This window comes from Bos mutus, chromosome 17 (assembly GCF_027580195.1).
Source record: "Bos mutus isolate GX-2022 chromosome 17, NWIPB_WYAK_1.1, whole genome shotgun sequence".
Classification (NCBI taxonomy): Eukaryota; Metazoa; Chordata; class Mammalia; order Artiodactyla; family Bovidae; genus Bos; species Bos mutus.
Window position 1 is genome coordinate 16,375,019 of NC_091633.1, and position 19,197 is coordinate 16,394,215.

General features: G+C 47.4%; 1 protein-coding gene and 1 long non-coding RNA gene across 2 annotated transcripts in view; one reads left to right on the forward strand and one right to left on the reverse strand.

Annotated features, from left to right (window-relative positions):
* SRRM4 (serine/arginine repetitive matrix 4) overlaps positions 1-19,197 on the forward strand; it is a 165,995-nt gene that overhangs the window by 130,078 nt on the left and 16,720 nt on the right. Inside the window, 5 exon segments of the mRNA XM_070385592.1 lie at positions 1,352-1,423; positions 4,573-4,599; positions 6,922-6,972; positions 10,086-10,184; positions 12,984-13,140. Of these exon segments, the coding sequence (XP_070241693.1) occupies positions 1,352-1,423; positions 4,573-4,599; positions 6,922-6,972; positions 10,086-10,184; positions 12,984-13,140 (406 nt within the window).
* LOC138991437 (uncharacterized) lies at positions 644-7,753 on the reverse strand. The gene is made up of 3 exons (XR_011467382.1): positions 7,718-7,753; positions 6,297-6,349; positions 644-1,374 (listed from the first exon to the last, which is right to left on the reverse strand). It is a non-coding gene; the product is annotated as an uncharacterized lncRNA (long non-coding RNA).

The following is a 19,197-nucleotide window of genomic DNA, read 5'->3' on the forward strand; positions in this document are numbered from 1 at the left end:
TGGATGCCTTGGGCCCCAACTCCATGTTTTCAGGGGCTCTGTTTCCTTTACCCCTACTTTAGCCTAGTTCTAAGTGGTGAGGCCCAAAGAGGACCCAGAGGGTAATGTGAATGAAGACCTGAGTTCCAGCCATTCTATGGTGGGGTAGAATTGGGGTAAGTGGCCTGAGCTTCCTGATTTTAGGAATGGGCAGGAGAACATGTCAAAGAAGGAAGCCAAAAAAAGAAGGAAGCCACAGGGATTAGGCTTCAGTCGCTCATCCCTTCATTCATTCAGTGTGTTGGGGGACAGGTGCTCTGATTCCCTAAGTCAGATTGTTTTTCAACCCTACATCTCCACCTGCAGACATGTTTTATTTGACCTGCAAATTGTTTTTTGTCTTTTAAATTAATGGCCATTGTTTTAAAACCAGGAGATTTCATATGAAAATATGTTCTCTGACAGCTACTATTGAAAAGGCAAGTGCTTTAGAAGCCCAGGCCTGCATTCCTACCTGAGACCTTCAGCTAATCTGAAAAGAAGCCATCCCCCTAGGTCAGGTGCTCCCTGGCTTACCGCAGGCCCCACCACTCCCTACCATCTACCCCCTAACCCGCGCATCCATTTAAGCTGTCCGAGAGGTCTCTGTTGGCATTGAGTTTGCAACTCCAGATACGTTTCAACCTTGGTATTTCATCAGTGGGAGAATAGGAAATTTAGAGCGAGCAGTGACATGCCTGAGGTAGGTGACTTGTGAATTAATGGGAGAGTCAAGTCACCTGAACCTCAGCCTGGAATCATAGTCATGATTCTAGGGCATCTCTGTTTCCTGGGTAACCCCTTTTGGCAAGGACCCTTGCTGAGAACATCCTGGCAAGATGTCCTGCAGAAGTTTGGTCTGACCAGGGAGACAACAGGGTGGGGCAGAGGAGAGGCCTTTAAAGCATACACAGCTTGGGGAAGGACAGCAGACAAAAATAAATATTGTGGTCCCACCAGGAGGGCAGCTATGGGGTGATGTAGTGATTAAGAACAAAACCCTGGGATCAGAGAGGCTTCAATTTGAATCTCAGCTCACTCACTTCTTCGCTGTATTTAGGCAACTGTCTTTAGGCAAGTCACTTCACCTCTCTGAATCTCACTTGCTTTGTCTGAAAAAGGAAGGTAGCAATTGTACCTACCTAAGAAGTATGTAGAAGGATTAAATGGAATAATACATATAATACATATAAAACATGCAATAACATTTAAGACAAAGTATCATCCTTGATATGTGTTCCTGGAAGAGCTGAGGCTGTGTCTGGGAACTGGAGAAAGGACCGATCCTGGACCTCAAAGCCTCCGTCTCAAGCATGTCTTCTCTCCACGGCAGGTCCCCATCTTATAGCCCATCACCTGTCAAGAAGAAGAAGAAGAAAAGTTCCAAGAAACATAAGCGACACAGGTACTGTCCTTCCTCTTCTGCACACAGGGATGCCTCGGGTGGGGTTGAGGTGGGAGCGACAGTGGATGGCACTGAAAGGTCACTTGGAGGCTTATCATTTCATTAATGAAAAATACTCATCTGTGTATGGTCTTGTGTTTGTAAGTTGTATAACTTGAGACTCCTGTTGCAAAGACCAGAGACCTACTAACACCAACTCGGGCCTGTGGGGGATTTTTTCTAAGGAGACCAGCCAGGTCTCAGTGAAGCGCTGGAACCAAAGCTGACGCAACCCAAGCCCAATTCCAGGGTGCACACGGGGGCGCACAGACCCTGTACCCTGTTCCCGTCTCTTCCTGTCGTAGGCCCGATCACAAGAAGATACTGAATCTCTCTTGTTATTCTAAATTCCCATGGAGAGGCCTTTCTGATAGATCCAGCTGTGTCCTAGAGAATGGGATCATGTGAAACATCGCTTCAGGATTGTCCATGTTTTGGACATACCTGTAGACAACTACTTGTGGACTATACTTAAGAGGCATTAGTAACTGAACGCACATTCCCAAGGGCTTCCCAGGTGGCTCAGTGGTAAAGAATCCACCTGCCAATGCAGGAGCCACAGAAGACTCAGGTTTGATTCCTGGGTTGGGAAGATTCCCTGGAGAAGGGATTGGCAACCCACTCCAGTATTCTTGCCTGGAAAATCCTATGAACAGAGGAGTGTGGTGGGCTACAGCCCATGGGATCTCAAAAGAGTCGGATACGACTGAGTGACTGAGCATGCACACACACATTCCCAAAGGTGCTCACTATACACACGTTCATGTACACACACACACACACACACACACACGTTTGTGGGGAAAAATAAAAGACAGGAACACTGTATATGAGAGGTCTCAAATCTGTGGTTCATGGGCCAAGCCAATATTTTGCAATACAAAAAGTTTTCCAGCACTTCTGTAAAATCAGAAGCTCTCCTCATTGGACCGATCTTTCCACAGGCAGCCATCCGCTGGAACTGAGGACTTGCTGTGCATTTAGACATAGCCAGGGTGCTGCACTGTCCCCACCTAACCTGCCTCCCCCATCTACACACATTTACAAAGCTCGTTTGACCCCTGGAGGGCAGAGGGTTTATCTTCATAAGCTATTTGCTGTGGTTGGCTGTGGATGACAGGGAAAGAGTGGTTTATATTTTATTTTTGCTTATCTGTATCTTCCAATTTTTCTACACTGTGGTGGATTACTTGTGCAATTAAACAATCACAACAGAACAAAAGGTAAGAGGTCATTTGGGTTCCCCGCCCTGCCACATCTCACCCCCACGTGGCTTTTCCCAACCCAGGGTGTGGTCAGCTTTCAGCCCTTGTTGCCAGAATGGTCTCTACTCAGTTTGGTCTCACAGATTATGTCCACCACCTGTCCAAGCATGCCCACTGATGCTGTCTGAGTTTGTGCTCAGTACAGGTGTGAAAGTGAAAGTCGCTCAGTGGTGTCTGACTCTTTGCAACCCCATGGACTATACAGTCCATGGAATTCTCCAGGCCAGAGTACTGGAGTGGGTAGCTAGCTGTTCCCTCCTCCAGGGGATCTTCCCAACCCAGGGATCAAACCCAGGTCTACTGCATTACAGGTGGATTCTTTACCAACTGAGCCAAAGGGAAGCCCTTGTTAACCTGGTGTTTGAAATTCCCAGTGTGGAGTCCTTTGTTGAGGTGAGAGCCTGCCCGTGACCACAGACTGCCAGCTTGTCACCTTCCTGTGCTGAGCGATTTGTCGCAGTTTAGGGGTGGGATAGGAAGAGGGAGCATTTTTCTATATGGATCTTGGGAACCAAGTGGCGTCTCACTCAAGGGCTTCTCATAGGAAACAGACTTGGCCAGAGGATTAGAAACAGACTTTCTTTTGGGGGCTACAGTTGGCCCAGGGCTTGTCAGAAGTTTAGAGGGAAGGAAGACCATAAAATGGGAAATTAGGAGTGGGAAATATGATCTGATTCTTCGGAAACCCTCGTCTACTGAGCATCACTCTAATCTTAGTCCATTTTCTCCAAGTTCTTGAAATGTTTGGTTAATGATGGTTAACTTTTTGGAATTGGAAGCTAGAAGTAGAGGATGTATTTAACTTTTTCTTCTCCTCCAATTAACTAAGGTTTCAGGGTTTAAAAAAATCCCTTTTTCACACCTCTTTATTGAATACCTGTTATGTATCATGATTGAGGAGATTCTGGCCCCAGGAACAAAACAGTGACCGGAACCCAGTCCCTGCCCTCAAGTTGCTCACATTCTAGTGGGCACAGTGGTAGTCATATTATGAAGAAGTCTGTACATAGTGAGGCTCAGCTCGGCAGCTCACTCCAGGCTTGTGGGAACAGAGAGGGGACCAAACCAACCTGAGGGGACTGGAAAATGCTACAGGAGGTGACATCTGAGAATGAGTTGGCGTTACACAAGTGAAGATGTGTGGTCCTGGGCAACTTAATTCCTCTGTCTTTGTCAAATGGCTATCAGCAGTACTTTACAGGTTTGGGGGGAAGACTGAATGAGATTGTGTGTGAGCAATGCTTAGTACAGAGCCGGGACCCCAGTAGGAGTTCCACGTGTGGAAGCTGGTTGTCCCTTGAAGATGTTGATGATGGTGAATCCACAACTAGGGAGAGAAAGAACCAAAGTGAGGCTTGGGGGAAGGGAAGAGGCAGAGGGACTCTTTGTCCTGGCCTCCTCATGCAGCCTTTTCCAGAACAGGCTTACTGACAAATTTGGGTGAGGATTGAAACACTGATAATTCAAAATGCAAGCCAAGGTTTCTCACATGATCTTCAAATCTAAAAGAGGAGGAGAATTCACCAGATGTCCTGGTCCCCTTGTAGCCTGACCACAAATGCACTGATAGGGAATCCCCCAGGAGTCCAATGGTTATGACGGTGCTTTCACTGCAGGGGGCATGGGTTTGATCCCTGGTGAGGGAACAGCCCAGAAAAAAAAAAAAAAAAAGTTATAAATGTGCTGATACAACCATCCCAGGAAAAGAAACTCAGACTCACATTTATTTTCTTCCCCTACACCCTCTGTTCCTTTCTTCTCTCCTCTTCTTCATCTTCCCTCCCTCCCTGTCTCTCTCCCTTCCTTCCTCTCCCTCTCTCTTCCCTTTTTTTCCCCCTCAATCAGGTCATTCTCCAAGAAGAGAAGGCACAGGTAAGCATCTTGTTGCCTCTGGTTGCTTGCTCAGCTTTCTGCTTTCCTAACCACGTTCAGGTAGCATCTAGGGTCCAGCTCTCAGCCTCCACCTCTGTGTTCACTCCCCCTTCATCTTCCTGGGCCTCAGTTTCCTCCAAAATGAAGGCCATGATCTAGTTTCCCTGAAAGTTCCAAGCCAACTTTTAATTTCCACTAGGCCACATGGTTGCTGCTAGGCCAGTTCCTATGGATCCTTCTCCCTGGCAAGTCTTACCACCCTTCCCAGGGCCTGTTTGACCACTGGTTGAAATCTGGGTTGGGAACTCCCCTTGGTGGTCTGGCAGTTAAGACTCCACATTCTAATTCAAGAGTGTGTGCGTGTGTGCTCAGTTGTGTCTGACTCTTTTGTGACCCCATGGACTGTAGCCCACCAGGCTCCTCTGTCCATGGGATTTCCCAGGCGGGAATACTGGAGTGAGTTGCCATTTTCTCCTCCAGTGGATCTTCCTGACCCAGGGATCGAACCTGCATCTCTTACATTGGAAAGTGGATTCTTCACCACTGCACCATCTGGGAAGCCCCCACAATGCAGGCAGTGTGAGTTCAATACCTGAGTTCAACATGAGCTCATTGAGAGTCAGGGAACTAAGATGTGCAGCATGGCCAAAAGGAAAAAGGAAATCTTGGGTTGGGAATGTAGAGAAGCATCACCCCACCAAAGCCTTCCCAGATCCTAGCTAAGGGATAGAGACCTAGTATTGGAAACACAGGGTGAGCACAAATAAAGCTATAGCCTGTGGGGTACTCACTATAAATTAGATCCTATGCTAAGCCTTGTCCACATGCATGGGTATTTAATCTCTATACAGCCCCATCACAACCCTGTGTAGAGGATATCTTTATTATTTCCATTTTACAGATAAGAAACTAAGACTCAGGAGATGTGGCCAACATGTCCACAGACACACAGTCAGAGGAGGCAGAGTCAAAACTACAACCCAAGTCTGTCTGACAGAGGATCAGGACAGCCTGCAGTGGCTTCCTAAATAACAGCAGCACAAGTGCAGCCGCTGACAGAGTGCAAAACCCTTTCATTCATTCAGTTAACAAGTAGACACTGATTACCAAGGTAGTCTATTCACTTAGCCCAACAGCTTAAGCAATGACCCCATTTCAAGGGCAAGGAAACTGGGTCTTTGAGAGGACAGGTAACCTGCCCGATGTCACACAGCAACTCAGCAGCAGAGCCAGGAGGTTAACTTGGTCTTTCAGTGAGGACCTGGGATCTCCACTGCCCAGGCTAAGTCCCAGACACAGAGATATATCCCACATCTCATGTCAAGATGCGATTTCAGTTGGATGAAATCAAATTTCCCCTTCCCAGGACTTAGGCCAATGATGGGTTCCTGGTGACCCCCTGAAGCCAGTCTGGCTTGAATTATCAAATAGCATTTGCCTTTGGGGCCTCTATTTGATGATGCGGAGACCCTGAGTCATCATTGTCCATTCTGCCCACAACCCGGTACTCTGAATTAAAAAAAAAAAAAAAAAAAACTTGAATATTCATGAGCAGAACATTTCAGAATCTGCCAAACTTTAGGAGGCTTTAGAATATCTCCCTGGATTTTCCAGTCTTTTCTTTTAGGAAATACTAAAACAGTAGTCAAGAGGGTAGACGCTAGGGACCATTGATCTGGTGCCACATTCCAGCTCACCTGTATGATCCTGGTCAAGTGTCTCAGCCAATCTGAGGTTCAGTTTCCACTTTCTGTAAAATGAATACTTATTAGGTACATGCCATAGGTTGTCTATACATGTTAGTTGCTTAGTCATGTCCAACTCTTGCGACCCCATGGACTGTAACCCACCAGACTCCTCTGTCCATGAAATTCTCCAGGCCAGAGTACTGGAGTGGGTTACCATTCCCTTCTCCAGGGAATATTCCCTACTCAGGGCTCAAACCCGGGTCTCTCGCATTTCAGGCAGATTCTTTACCATCTGAGCCACCAGGGAAGTCATAGGTTGTAAGGAGAATGAAATGAGATTGTTGACAAAAGTATTAGTGAGTGCTTCCCCATAATAAAGCCTCAAAACATGGCAAATATGATTACCTTTACTACTGCTGTTACCATTAAGCTACCAAAACTGATCTCAGCATCCTTTATTCCCTGTCCTCAGTCTTTATGTGTGGGCTGGTTGCTCTGGTTTTAGAAACGATCCATGTCCATTCCCAAACTGCCTGGATCTAGTGACCAGCATGTGTTAAGCATTTTAACTACTTTATTTTTATCATTCGCTGGAATTTTGCATCTTTCAATTGATTGGCCATTTCTCATTCAGCTCCTCCAGCCCAAAAAGCAAAAGAAAGGAAGAGAAGAGGCACAAAAAGCAGTATGTACATTCCACCTGCAATGTACTGTCAATTTGGGGAGGTGGGGGACTGAGCTCTGAACGGCCAGAGGGTTAGAATTGCCAAAGAAAAAAGGAATGGGAGAGGGGGCTGGTGGGTGAGAAGGGAAAGGAAGGGGAAGACCAAATAACAGAACTGTGTGTAGACCTGCAGCTGTGGGTTTGGCGTGCATGGGTGTGTAAGGTGGTGTTTGTTATGTGTGTGTGCATGTGTGTCTCTGTGTGCATGAAAGTGAATGGTGTACATGTCTGTGCCCATTGTGTGTGAATTCTGTGTGCCTGTATGTGCATTGTGTAACATTTGTACGTGGTACATATATGCATAGTGTGCACTTTGTAAATATCTGTATATTTTTCTATTGTGCAAACATTTGTGTGCAATGTGGGTGCCTAGTGTGTATGTGTGTGTGATATATGACTGTGTTCACAAGAACGCATCACGTGTGCCCTTGCTTATGTGGGCATGAACTTAAACTGTGCATATCGGTGCTCTGTTTGTTACAGTGTGTTAGTTCCATGCCCTTGGTGTGTGCACTGCTTACTTATCTGTGTGCATTACTCCTAGGGAGGGTGTGTGTGTGGGGGGGGTTACCAGTACACAAGTGTGCTGTGTGTGCATGAGTGAGTAAGGGGGCTTGATCATGTGCGTGCACATGCGTGCACATACATGTGAGTTCCAGCCGTGGTCCCTGGGTTTAGAGCATGCAGATACTGGGGGAGCGCCTACCTCCAGCCTCGGTCCCCAGCTGGTCCTCGGTTTATAGCCAGTAGTAGAAATTCAAATCAGCCAGCACTGCCTGTAGAGTTCAGTTCCCAGTCAAATTAAAAGTAAATTTGGTTACAACCCACCTACTTTATACCCTTGCAAATGTTAGTGCGTGTGTTTTCCAATCAACTAATATTTTATCTCCCACCAAGAAGCTTCTAAAGTGAGAATCAAAGGCAAGGGGATGAAAGTCAGTGAGCTGCAGGGGAGGGAAAAGAGGAAGCAGGCACAGAGGGAGGTGCTCAGCTTTGCTGGCCAACCAAATGCCTCTTCATCCAAGGTCAGTGCGAAAGAGGGCATTTCAGGCACCATCACGAGGGTCTGGGGAATGCTCCACAAGGAAGCAGCAGAGCTGTAAGTTAGCTCAGGGAAGAACTTCCTGATCATTAAGCTTGTTAGTCAAGTCAAGAGGCAGTCACTGGTCATCTGTGTCGAGCATATGTTCATCCTAAGCATAGACAGAGCACCTGTTCTCAGAGACATGAGCATCACTTGTCTGAAGGGCTGCAGTCTAGACAGTCACTAAGGAGGGCCTGGGCCCAGACCCCAGGAGTTCTGGGACAGTCATCAAAAAAAGAAAAAATCACCGAAGTATGGACTGCCTGCATGAGGGCAGCAAAGTGGCTACCTTGCCCAGCACCAAGTCTCAGAAATCACAAGCAGGACATAAGAGAAGGTTCTGAAAGCCAGAAAAACAAGAGTCAGGAGAGGGAGAAGCAAGAAACATGAGGCATCCCTGAGATAAAGGTGGTTGTTCTTGCCAAAACCCATGGTTAGTTAAGGCTGCGTTTAAACAGGGAACCCCTGGAGTAACTTACGTCTGTTTGTTCAGCATCCCTTAGAGAGGCCCTAACAGGTGGCAGGCCCTGTGTGGGGCCCAAGGACAGAGATTAGGCAGACATTCCTCCCAGTCTCGAGAGCTTACAGCGCAGCAGGACACGGGAGACATGGGACAGGTCTTGGCACCACAGTGGCAGACAAAAGCTCAGGGCATGGTGGGACCCCAGGTGCAGGAAAGAGAGTGTGGTGGTAAGAGGAGGTTTCCTGTGAGAAGGATGGAGGTAACCATTCTAGGCTGCAGTCAGGCAAGTGGTTTAAATCTCTGACCTCAGCTTCTGCATCTATAAAATGGGAATAATAAGAGAATCCACTTTGTGGGTTGTTGTGAGGAGTAAATGAGTCCATTTAAGGAAAATGCTCAGAACCCAGTGCCTGACAGGCAGTGTGTGTTACAGTTTACCTGTCATGACCATCATCATCAGGACATGATACAGTGTGGGAAACGTGTGAGCCAGAATACCAGCACCTCGGTGTCACTTGAGCCTTGCAAACCAGGACTGTAGATGCCATGCAAAGAGGCTGGAGAGCTAGGCAGGGGCTGGCTCCTGAAGATGCTTGGGATTCAAGGTCAGAGTTTGGACTTGACATGAGGACAGTGCAAGGGTTTTAAAGAGAGAAGGGATCACATGACAAGATATACCTGAGTAAGAATACCTGAGTCCTTTGTTGGGATAACCAAGCTACCTTTTAATAGAATCATCTCTAACCACCCCTTGGCTTCCTGACTTGGCCCAAACTATTGACGTTCCTTGTATGTCCCCAGTGACCACTGCCACTGCTGTTGCTACTTCTAAGTCATTATTATTATTTAGAGAGAGCTAAAGTAAGTGGTAGTGGTAGCAGTTACACGAACTGTAATTCTTGTTGATAATGACATTTGTAACTCACTCTGAAAGTGGGCTTTTGACTCCATGCTAAGAATCCAGGCTTAATTTTCCTGGTCTGAGTTACAGATTGGCAGCCCAAAAGCCTAAGGGATTCTGCAATTGTGTTTTGTTTGCCCCAAACAGTGTCTTTTTTTTTTTTAATGAGCTTCCATTTAAAATAGGAATAAATTACACAAAAATCTCCATTTCTACATTTACCTGAAAAGTTAGTCAGGTACCACAGCACTCTTCTGAAGGCAAAGTCACTTTCTTGCCTGTGCCCTCTGGTTGGTATTTCTTGAGTGCTGATTCCCACATTATGATGTTTGGCTCCTGAAATGGAGACTCCTGCCTCAGGCAAGGGAGAGGTGATGTGTGCGGGTGACACACACTCTGCTTCCGGAAGAGTCCTGGGGGTCAGGCTGTCTCCCCTAGACGACCCCCTTTCTGCTCCTTTGTGTTCAGGATGGCCAGTTACAAAGATGGGAAGTGAGGGTGATGCAGGGAGTTGGGGGTGCATGACATTGGGACAGTTATTCAAGTGCAAGGGAACAATGTGTTCACAAGATCAAAACCTCTCTCTCTCTCCTCTGACTCCCTCCTTCTCACCCCCACCCCTCAAGATCGCGAAGCCGGCCCCGAAAATCTCGCCGCCGCCGCCATCACCACTGCCCCTCACGGTCCCAGAGCTCAGAGTCCCGCTCCTCAAGCTGCGACAGCAGGTAACCCCCGCCCCGAGGCATCTCCTCACCCTGACCACAGCCAGAACCCGGCTAAGACACCGTCACCATCAGCTTTTTCTCCACCGTCACTGTTGGGGAAGCCGCTTTCCCCGCAGAGGGGCAGCCCCTGCCTCACACTTGGGCTGTCACCACTTCCTTGCAGAGGGGCTGCAGACAGAAGGACTTGCTGCCTCCACTTACAGGAACAGCAGCCACAGGACTTGCTAACATGGTGCTTCCATGCCAGGTGCTAAGCACTCTTCATGGTCCACTGCATGATCCCCTCTGCAACCCTAGGAAGGAGGCACCATTGTCATCCCCACTTTAGAGATGGGGAAACTGAGGCACAGAGAGGAACTTGCCAGGCACGTAGCTGCTAAGTGACAGAGCTAGGACTGAACTGGAGCGTCTGGTTCATTTGGCTGTCTCTCACTCAGGGTTGTTCTAAGCACAGAGAAGCTAAGCAACCTATGAAAGGCTACACAACACAAGGTATCCAATTCTGTGGCACTTCCGAGCCCTCTTGCTCCTAACATTGACCCTCTTTATGCTGACACATTGGCTGCCCTGGCCTGAGCAGGGGAAGAGGCTCTTGTGGATGAGAAGAACAAGAGAAACAGGGAGTGGGGCTTGGTGTTTGAAATTGTTGAGACCATTGGGAATGTCAAGGGCCCCTTGATGGTACCTGGCCAATTTCCAGATGGCAGAGACTCTTTTATTCTTTCTTAAGTCCTTCTCACACTTGGCCTATGTAGTCGCGCAGTCACCTCACCTGGGAAGATTTAAAAATCTCACTGTCCTGGTCCCGCCGCATTCCCGGCTAAGTCAGAATGTCTACAGGAAGGAAGAGGAGGAAGAGAAATAGGGATCTAAACTCTACTCTGAACCAGGCACTGTGCTGCAATTGCAAATAGATTCTGTCTCTTAATCATCCCCGTCACACCATGAGCCAGACCACAGCTTCTCTGCCTTGGCTGCTCCATGATTGCTTTGGAAGTCTAAAAATACCAGTGCCTGGATCCCATCTCCAGACATTCTGATCTAATTCAGATATGCGTGGAGCAGGTGTGAGAGCAGTCCCTGACATCAAGGACTCGCCCCAGTAGCTGTGGTGTTCCCACATCACACAAGGCTGCTCTGTGATCCTGAGTGGTCCAAACAAAACCAAGACCCTCTTGGAACCAGGTGCAAGCCTGGACAAAACAGTGACATTTTTCACGACCCCAAAGTGACCCTGCATCTCTCCATCCTCCATCTTTACCAGTGATAGCCTTAACCTCAGTCTAGTCTCCCCTCCTTCTAATTAAGACTGGTGAAGACACCCAATCAGAGAATTACCTCTGTCCCCTGACAGCATCCAGTCAGATCAAAGCCCCAGCTCTTTACATGCTCCCCAGAGTCCCCAACCACACGCTCCTAATAGATTCTCTGTGACCACTCCCCACCCTGACAGAAACGTCCTCCACTCTCCCATGGTGCGTGTTCTCCATCACTGCAGGGAGCAGTAACAAGATGCTTGTTTGAGCACAAGGTGCCCCCGTTGGCCTTTGTCCGGAGGGCGTTGACACACTGAGCTCGACTGCCTTATCGACATTTACAGCTGAGAAGCCTGCGTGTTGGTGGGCAGAGGGGTGACTGGCAGAGCTGGAGCCAGGACCCAGGTCTGTGTGACTCAGCCCAAGCCTGGGTGGGAGGACGGTGCAGATCCTGCTTGCAGACTCTCAGCGACTGCACTCTACCCTTTCTAAGGCTTACCTCTTCTGAAAGGGGTACATATCACAGGCCCTCGCCCCAGCCTTCCTCCTGCTAGCACGTCTCCTGCTGCTCTTGCTGCCTGAGCTTCCCAGTGCTTGTTGCGCTAAGGGACACTCCAGCAGGTGTGGGAGCAACCTGAGAGCTGACCCTTGGGCCAGTAGAAAAGTGAGAGGCCCTAGAGCAGAGAGGGACACTCCAGTGCAAGAACCAGAGGCACTGGTTCCCACAGGGCCCTCGTTCTGCCGCTACAAGCTGTGTGATGTCAGGCAGGTTCCTAAACATCTCTGAGCCTCAGCTCTCTCATCTGGGAATAAGAAATAATACCTGCTCTGTCTATGTCTTTGAGTTGGAGAGAGGATTGTGAAAGCACCTTAAGAAGGGCTTACAAATGCCATGAAAATCCATAAGGTGTTATTTTTATCACTACTGTGACTCAGAGCTAAACAGTAACGCTGAGTCCAAATACACCCTTTCTAAGGAGTCAGAGATTCCTTTAGTTTCCAACACAGACAGGCAGCCAGATCTACATCTGACAAGCTTACAGAAGGCATCTTTGTCGTTTTCATCAGATTTTTTTTCAAAAGTTTTGGGTGACAGTCAATAAGATGCCTCTATTTCACAGATGGTGAAGCCAGATACACAAAGACACACAGATATAAGCAGCTACATTTATAGACAAACACATGAAAACACAGATGGACACACCCAGACGTACACACAGTCACGTACAGACAGGCAAGCAGAGAGACAATCAGAGGCACACAAAGGACAGTAAACGGAATCAGGATCATCAGGACCCTTTCTGTCTCCACAGCTGTATCCCCAGCCCCCACAGCAGTGCCAGGTATATGAATTCACACTCGTCAAACAAACAAATGAGAGAATGAATGAACACGGACGGGTGGGCGGGCAGAGGGGTGCATGCATAGTTTACACAGACAACCCAAACACACTCTGCTGTCCTCAGATCCTATTAGTCCTTCAGTCACCTCTCTGCCATGCTCCCCATCAAAAAACCCTCAGGTCTCTCTGCCCTGCATCCAGGCACCGTGGCCGGTCCCCCGAGGGAGGGCGGAAGTCCCGTCGAAGGCACTCTCGCCGCTGCTCCAAGACCCTCTGCAAGGCCAGCCCAGAGGCCCGGTCCAGCCCCCAACCCAGCCAGCCCCTCCAGATGCTCAGCTTCCTGTCAGCCAGGGGTGTAGTAAGTATTCCGCACAGCCTCCTCTGCCAGTCTTGGCCGGGACACTTGGGGGAGGTGGAGGCACAAGTTCAGGGCAGTGTATGACACATTTTAATTCAGTTTCGGGCAAATATCCCACTGGTTTCAGACCTCCTTCTTGATTTAAGTGAATGGTCATTCACCAGCCTTTGGCAGCACCTGGCTTGGGGACTTGGCAAGTGAGGGTGTGTGGGGTGTGGGGGGAATGGGGAAAACCTGAAACACCCAGGCTCTTTATTAGGGGAATGGTGAAAATACATTTTGGTCTCCAGAGTGACATCTGCAGGAGGGCATGTGTGAGACACCATAGGAGGTTTCTTTGGGGAAGAAGGAGAAGAGGGGTCTTTGATCTAACAGAGGCACTGCAGCTTTGCAATGAGGTCTGCGTCTTTGACAGCTAGGCTGCAGCACTGATGAGCAGATGGGATTTGATGTCACCCGTATTAACTCGGCCTTGAATATATATGAGAATTTTCCTCCAAGGAGGTGATAGCACTTAACCTCTCATATTCACACGAGGTCTCAGAGAGTTGAGGACTCAGCTGTCTTCACTAGTTGCTTCCACAGGTGGGACCAAAAAGCCAAGGCTCAGAAAGATGAAGGTATGGAGTAAAGCCATAGGGCAAAGCAAGAGTGAATTCATTTGAGAAACTGGCCTTAAATGGGATCATGCCGCAGTCCCTTAGGTCAGCAAGGAGGGTCAGCTTCAGACAGTTTGATGCCAGGAAGTCTCCTCAGCAAAGCATTTGGAGTTGGGTCTGAACTCAGCTTCCTAGCTGTGTAGCTTGGAGAAAGTCATCCAACCTCTTTGAAACTCAGTTTTCTCATTGGCAAATTTGAAATAATACCATGTCCATGGGGGGATTGTGGGGGATACCCAGTAACAGAAAGTACATGAAGGCCTTTTGTAGACTTTAAAGGGACAGACACGCAAACAGGAGGAGACTCAACATAGACGTAGCCTTCACTTACACCTGACAACTGAGAAGGGTCCTGTCTCCTCTAGCTAGGCGTGGATGTGACAATTTCAGAGAGCTGCTCCCTTAGAAAGGATGAAGTGGAAGTAAGGAAAAGCTCTGAGGTTCTTGCTGGGAGGTCAAGGAAGAGAAGGTGAGATAAACATGGGTTGGGTCTGGTTGACACGATAGTTGAATCCACGTGCATTCTGAGAATCTCTTCTTTACCAGTCAAGACATCTGTATCACCAAGCTGTAATTCTGCCATAATCTTCTGCCTTGCTGGAACCGTCCACAGCTCACCCCAGGCCCTCCTTTTGTAGAGGGAGGGAACCTACAGTTGCTTGGTATTTGCAGATGGGAAAGGCTCATGTTCATTCTCCCCTCCACGAATGCCTATGAAAGTTCTTCCCAGTAAGGCGGAATCCAGAGGCCTGGGCTCAAGACTTGGCTTGGCCAGACAAATCCTTTTACTCCTCCCAGCCTCAGCTTCCTCAACTGGAAAATAAGCATGGTTATCACACCTGTGTCCCAAAGGAATTGTTGCAAAGGTAGAAGAACATTTAAAATACAAGCAATAAGAGGTGGAAGAATGGTTTTAAGTTAGTGAAAGCCACCCAACCTCTTTGGTCACAGTATTTATGGCAGCCATTCGGTGGCCCCAACTGACACTCCATAAAAAGTGCCACTGGGAGCAAATGGCTTGTGTTCTCTCACCTGGGACAGTTTCCAAACTGTCAGGACCAAGATGTTGCAAAAAGCTGAATGTTAACCACCCCCCAAAACTGTTGTCCTTCCATACCAGTGAGTGAGGTACCAGATTGGCCATTGGTTCTTAGGGCCCAGCCCCTATTAGAAGAGCAGAAAACTCATCCATACCTAGAAGGCATAGGCCTTAAGAGCCCACCGAACCCAGTGCCCTGATTCCAAAAACAGAATCTGAACTCACAGATGAGAAATGCCTTCCAGGGGCTCCAGCAAGTCAGAGTTGTTAAAAACATGAGATTATGATTTTGTGAACAAATCCTGGTCCCGAGTCAGGGATAGTTAAAATATTTAAAACTTTGTCAGCTGCAGTTTCCTCATCCTTTAGAAAATGCAGATAATAAAACTCTTCTTCAAAACCTTGTTCAGGGGACAAAACCAAAATAATTTTGTAAGCAGCTGAGCCTGGTACTTGGCACAGGGGCAAAAATAAGCAAATAGTAGAGAGTGTCAGGATGACAACATTCCAGATGCTGGCTCCATATTTTCCAACTGTGGAACCTTGAGCAAGTTACATAAACTCTCCATGCCTCCGTCTTTCCCAAGTTTGCAGAATGATGATAATAGTAAGACCTACCTCATAAGAGGGATATTTTAAGGATGCAACGACTCACTGTAAGACTTTTAGACTGAAGCAGGTGAGTGGTAGGTCCTTTGTTGCTGGCGGTGGATGGAAGTAACAGCAGTATTAACAATGGAAGTGGTAATAATCATGGCAACAAGAGTAGCGGCACTGATAATAGTAATGGAGCAGCAGGAAGGGTTCCAGGCCCAGGCTCGTCTGTGGATGAGTTGAGACCACAGCTAGAAGCCCCGCTTCCCCTGCTTTCAGTTTCCTTCCATCCTTGATGGCAGCTGTAGCCCAAATGGCTGGCCCCACCCTTCTCATGGCTGCCTGACTCCTGGGGGCATCAGATACCCCTCAAGTCTGGCCCTCCCAGTGCTCTCCACACGGGGTTCTTTCTCATCCTCTCTCCTGCACAGGCAAGGGTAGAGAGGATACCAGGTTGGACCAAAGGTTTTCCAAGAGTCCAAGATTTTCCCAAGCTCTCTGCTAAAGAGAACAGCAAAGTCACTGTCATTGAATCACTTGTTTGACTTGTTCAAATCTACCAAATATCTATTAAGCATCTATAAAGCATCAGTTCTGATGTAGCCCTCAGGATCCAGTGAATAAGAAATAGCCTAGCCTTCTTATAAAGAAGACAGACAAAACTGTAATGGACAATGCACAACAATGAATGCTGAGAGGGACGGGGGTAAGGAGGCAGGGGAAGAGGGGATTGGGCTTTGAGTTGGTTAGGGCAGAGGAGATGCAGCTGGGAAACTAGACAATGGAAACAGGAATTGATTGCTGGAGTCAAGATGGAGACAGAATTCCAGCACAGGAGATGGGGTTCTGGAGGTAAAAGGAGCTGGAGCATAGTAGATGTCCTATGCCATGGTTCCTCTCATGGCTCATGGCAGACATCTCATATGCACAGCTCTTTAAGGAATCAAGGATGGGCACATGACATCAAGGGGGTCTATTTACATATGTGAATATGCAAATAATACATAAGTTGATGATAACCAGAAGTCCTCTTGGTTGGTCAGAGCCCTAATCCAAATGGAGGGTCCCGAGGAATCAGTCCACTGTGGCCTTATTCATTTCTTATCTACACTCAGTCATCTCTGTTCAAGGCATTAGAGAGACAGATGAATAAACAGGCTTCTGAATTCCAGGGCTCATGCTCTAGTCATCCACAGAATACTGAAGTACTGTAGGATAAATGTTGTCATTAGGACTGAGACTGAGTCGGTATTTGAATACTTGCAAACCAGTTGATAAATAGACCCTGTCGCCGCCCACTCTCCAGTTAACAAAGCCATCCCTTTCCTCCTCTGGTACCTTCTGGACCTTCTCACAGACCAGCAGCTAAACATTGATACCTGGCAGCCCTTCAGTGCCAAGCCTGGTTACTTTCAGATGGGGCAGTACTCACACTCGACCAGTTGTTGAATATTTTCAATATCAGCCTTGGAGGTGATAGAAGCAAATATAATATGTAATAGGACCACAGAGGAAGGACCAGACAATGTCTAAGAGGTCTTGGTGTCTGAGAGGACTTTACAAATAAAGGAACATATGAGTTGGGCTTTGAAGGATGAGTAGGAGCTCACCCATTTGAGTTGGCTGATGAATAAAGGCAATGGTAAATGCCACTACATGCCAGGCACAATCACATACTTTATAGTTTTTTTTTTTTCCTCATTTGATTCACAAAAAAATTCTTTGAGGTAGGTGCCATCATTATCACCATTTTTCAGGTGGGAAAACTGAGGCTCAGAGAGGCGAAATGACTTTAGTAGATAGCCCATTTAGGAGAAACAGGAGCTAGTATGAATCCTGGCTTATATCTCAGAAGCTTACTGTGATAGCCAGAGGGCCAACTGGATGACAGAGAGGTTGGTGGCTCCAAAGTTTGGTCACACCCTGTCCCTGTAGCAGAGGGTCCTCAGTTAAGTCTACCCTAACTGGCGGGGGAATTTAAAAGGGCTGATCAAGACTGAAGTTAGACTCAGGAGAAGGAAGGCTTCTTTTCTCCTCCTGCTTCCAGCAAGCTAGCAGTTTCCACATAATCCTTGTCGACAAAAACTTGCACAGATTGAAAAAAAAAAAAAGCAGAACTTAGGCTCCATAAAAGAGGGCCTCATTTGTGAACAGGAGGAAGCAGGAGAGGCTAGTAATGAAGACAGGAGCTTTGGAGCAGATCCAAACACTTTGGAGTTCTTGACCTCATCTCGCTGTGAGACTGAGCCATAGCTCATGCTTCCCTGAGCACCTACTATGTGCTGTACTCTACATGTGTCATGTCATGTATTTCTTATTATAGCCTTTCAAGGGGGCTTCCATTAGTATCCTTATTTTATAATGCGTAAAGCCTGGAAACCTTCAGTAAAAGTACCTATTAAGTGGAGAAGTGAGGATTCAAACCCAAAACATCTGCCCTCAGAGTCCAGATGCTTAATGACCTAACCTCCCTTATGTCATTTTATTTTGCTGGACATTGTGTCCCAATCTATCATATCTACTTCATGGAGTAGTCGTGAGGGTGGAATTAGATCAGTTGTCCATTTAGTTTTATATGCACTAAGCACCTACTATGTGAGTAGCAGTGAACAAAACAGACAAGGTTTCTGCCTTCATGTGGCTTCTATTCTGTGAGCAAAACTTAGCCTGGCGCTAGGGACATAACAATATACAGTAGTTGCTAGTGTTAGGATTTGTCATCATAATGGCTTAATTAAACTTGCTCCTGATAAACCCAGACATGATGTTTTTGAAACATCCCTGGCCTTGAAAAGTTTAATTGTATCTAAGATCTCAGAGGAACTTCAGAACAGCTCTAGGAGAATGACAGGAAGAGCCTCCTGTTTTGCATACCAGGGGAAATGAGCCTGAAGGAGTATACACGGAGGGCCCAGCCCTCCCACGTCTGCTCCAGGTTCTTGTACGTCCTGCAAAAGGCTTTGAGCCCTTGCTCAAACTGGGAAACTCACTATTCAGTTCCATTCATTGTAGTTTGGAGAGGAAAGGGACTAAAATGCGGAAGAAAGGGGCTGTGAGACTCAGGCATCTGTGGGACCAGTTATTCTTTTCAAATGGAAAATGGAATCACATTGTCAACTTTTACTTTTGCCAAGCAAGGACAGAATAAGGAAAACCACCGTTTTCTATAATGAAAGGGACATGTACCAGGCAGAAGAGGGAATAGCCGTGGCCTCAGAAGAAAGGATGAGACTTTAAGTCAGATGCATTTAGCTGGATGAAGAACTCATTCCATTGAACTTATTTTCTCATTTGAATTTGGACTGGTGAAAATTTTGCCTAACTGGAGCCATGTAGAAATTTTCAAGAACAGGTAGGCTGAGGGCTATCAAGAGGGGCTTCTAAAAAAGGAGGGGCTAATGAGAAATGGTGAGGTTGAAGCCACCAGTCCCCTTCAGCTTCCTGATGGAGGGAAGGAGAGAGGAGGCTAGACTATGTCCCTGGGCGCAAGGTCAATTTTAGTGAACAGCCCGGTGGGACAGTCCCCCACCCCGCAGCCCTAAAGGACTTTGTCATCTTCCCACCATCCTCAGCAGATCCCTGTCTTTTTCCAACCCTCCCCCTCTCAAATGAACTCCTAACAGGTCAATGAATCCATTCTGTTGCTGTCTTCCTAATTAGTGTGCAAAGGAAGATGAACAACAGTGAGGAAAATAAACTTAATGTCTTTGTGAAACAAAAGGGTTTAAAAAAGGGAGAGGGGTGGAAATAACCAGAACCCTCTAG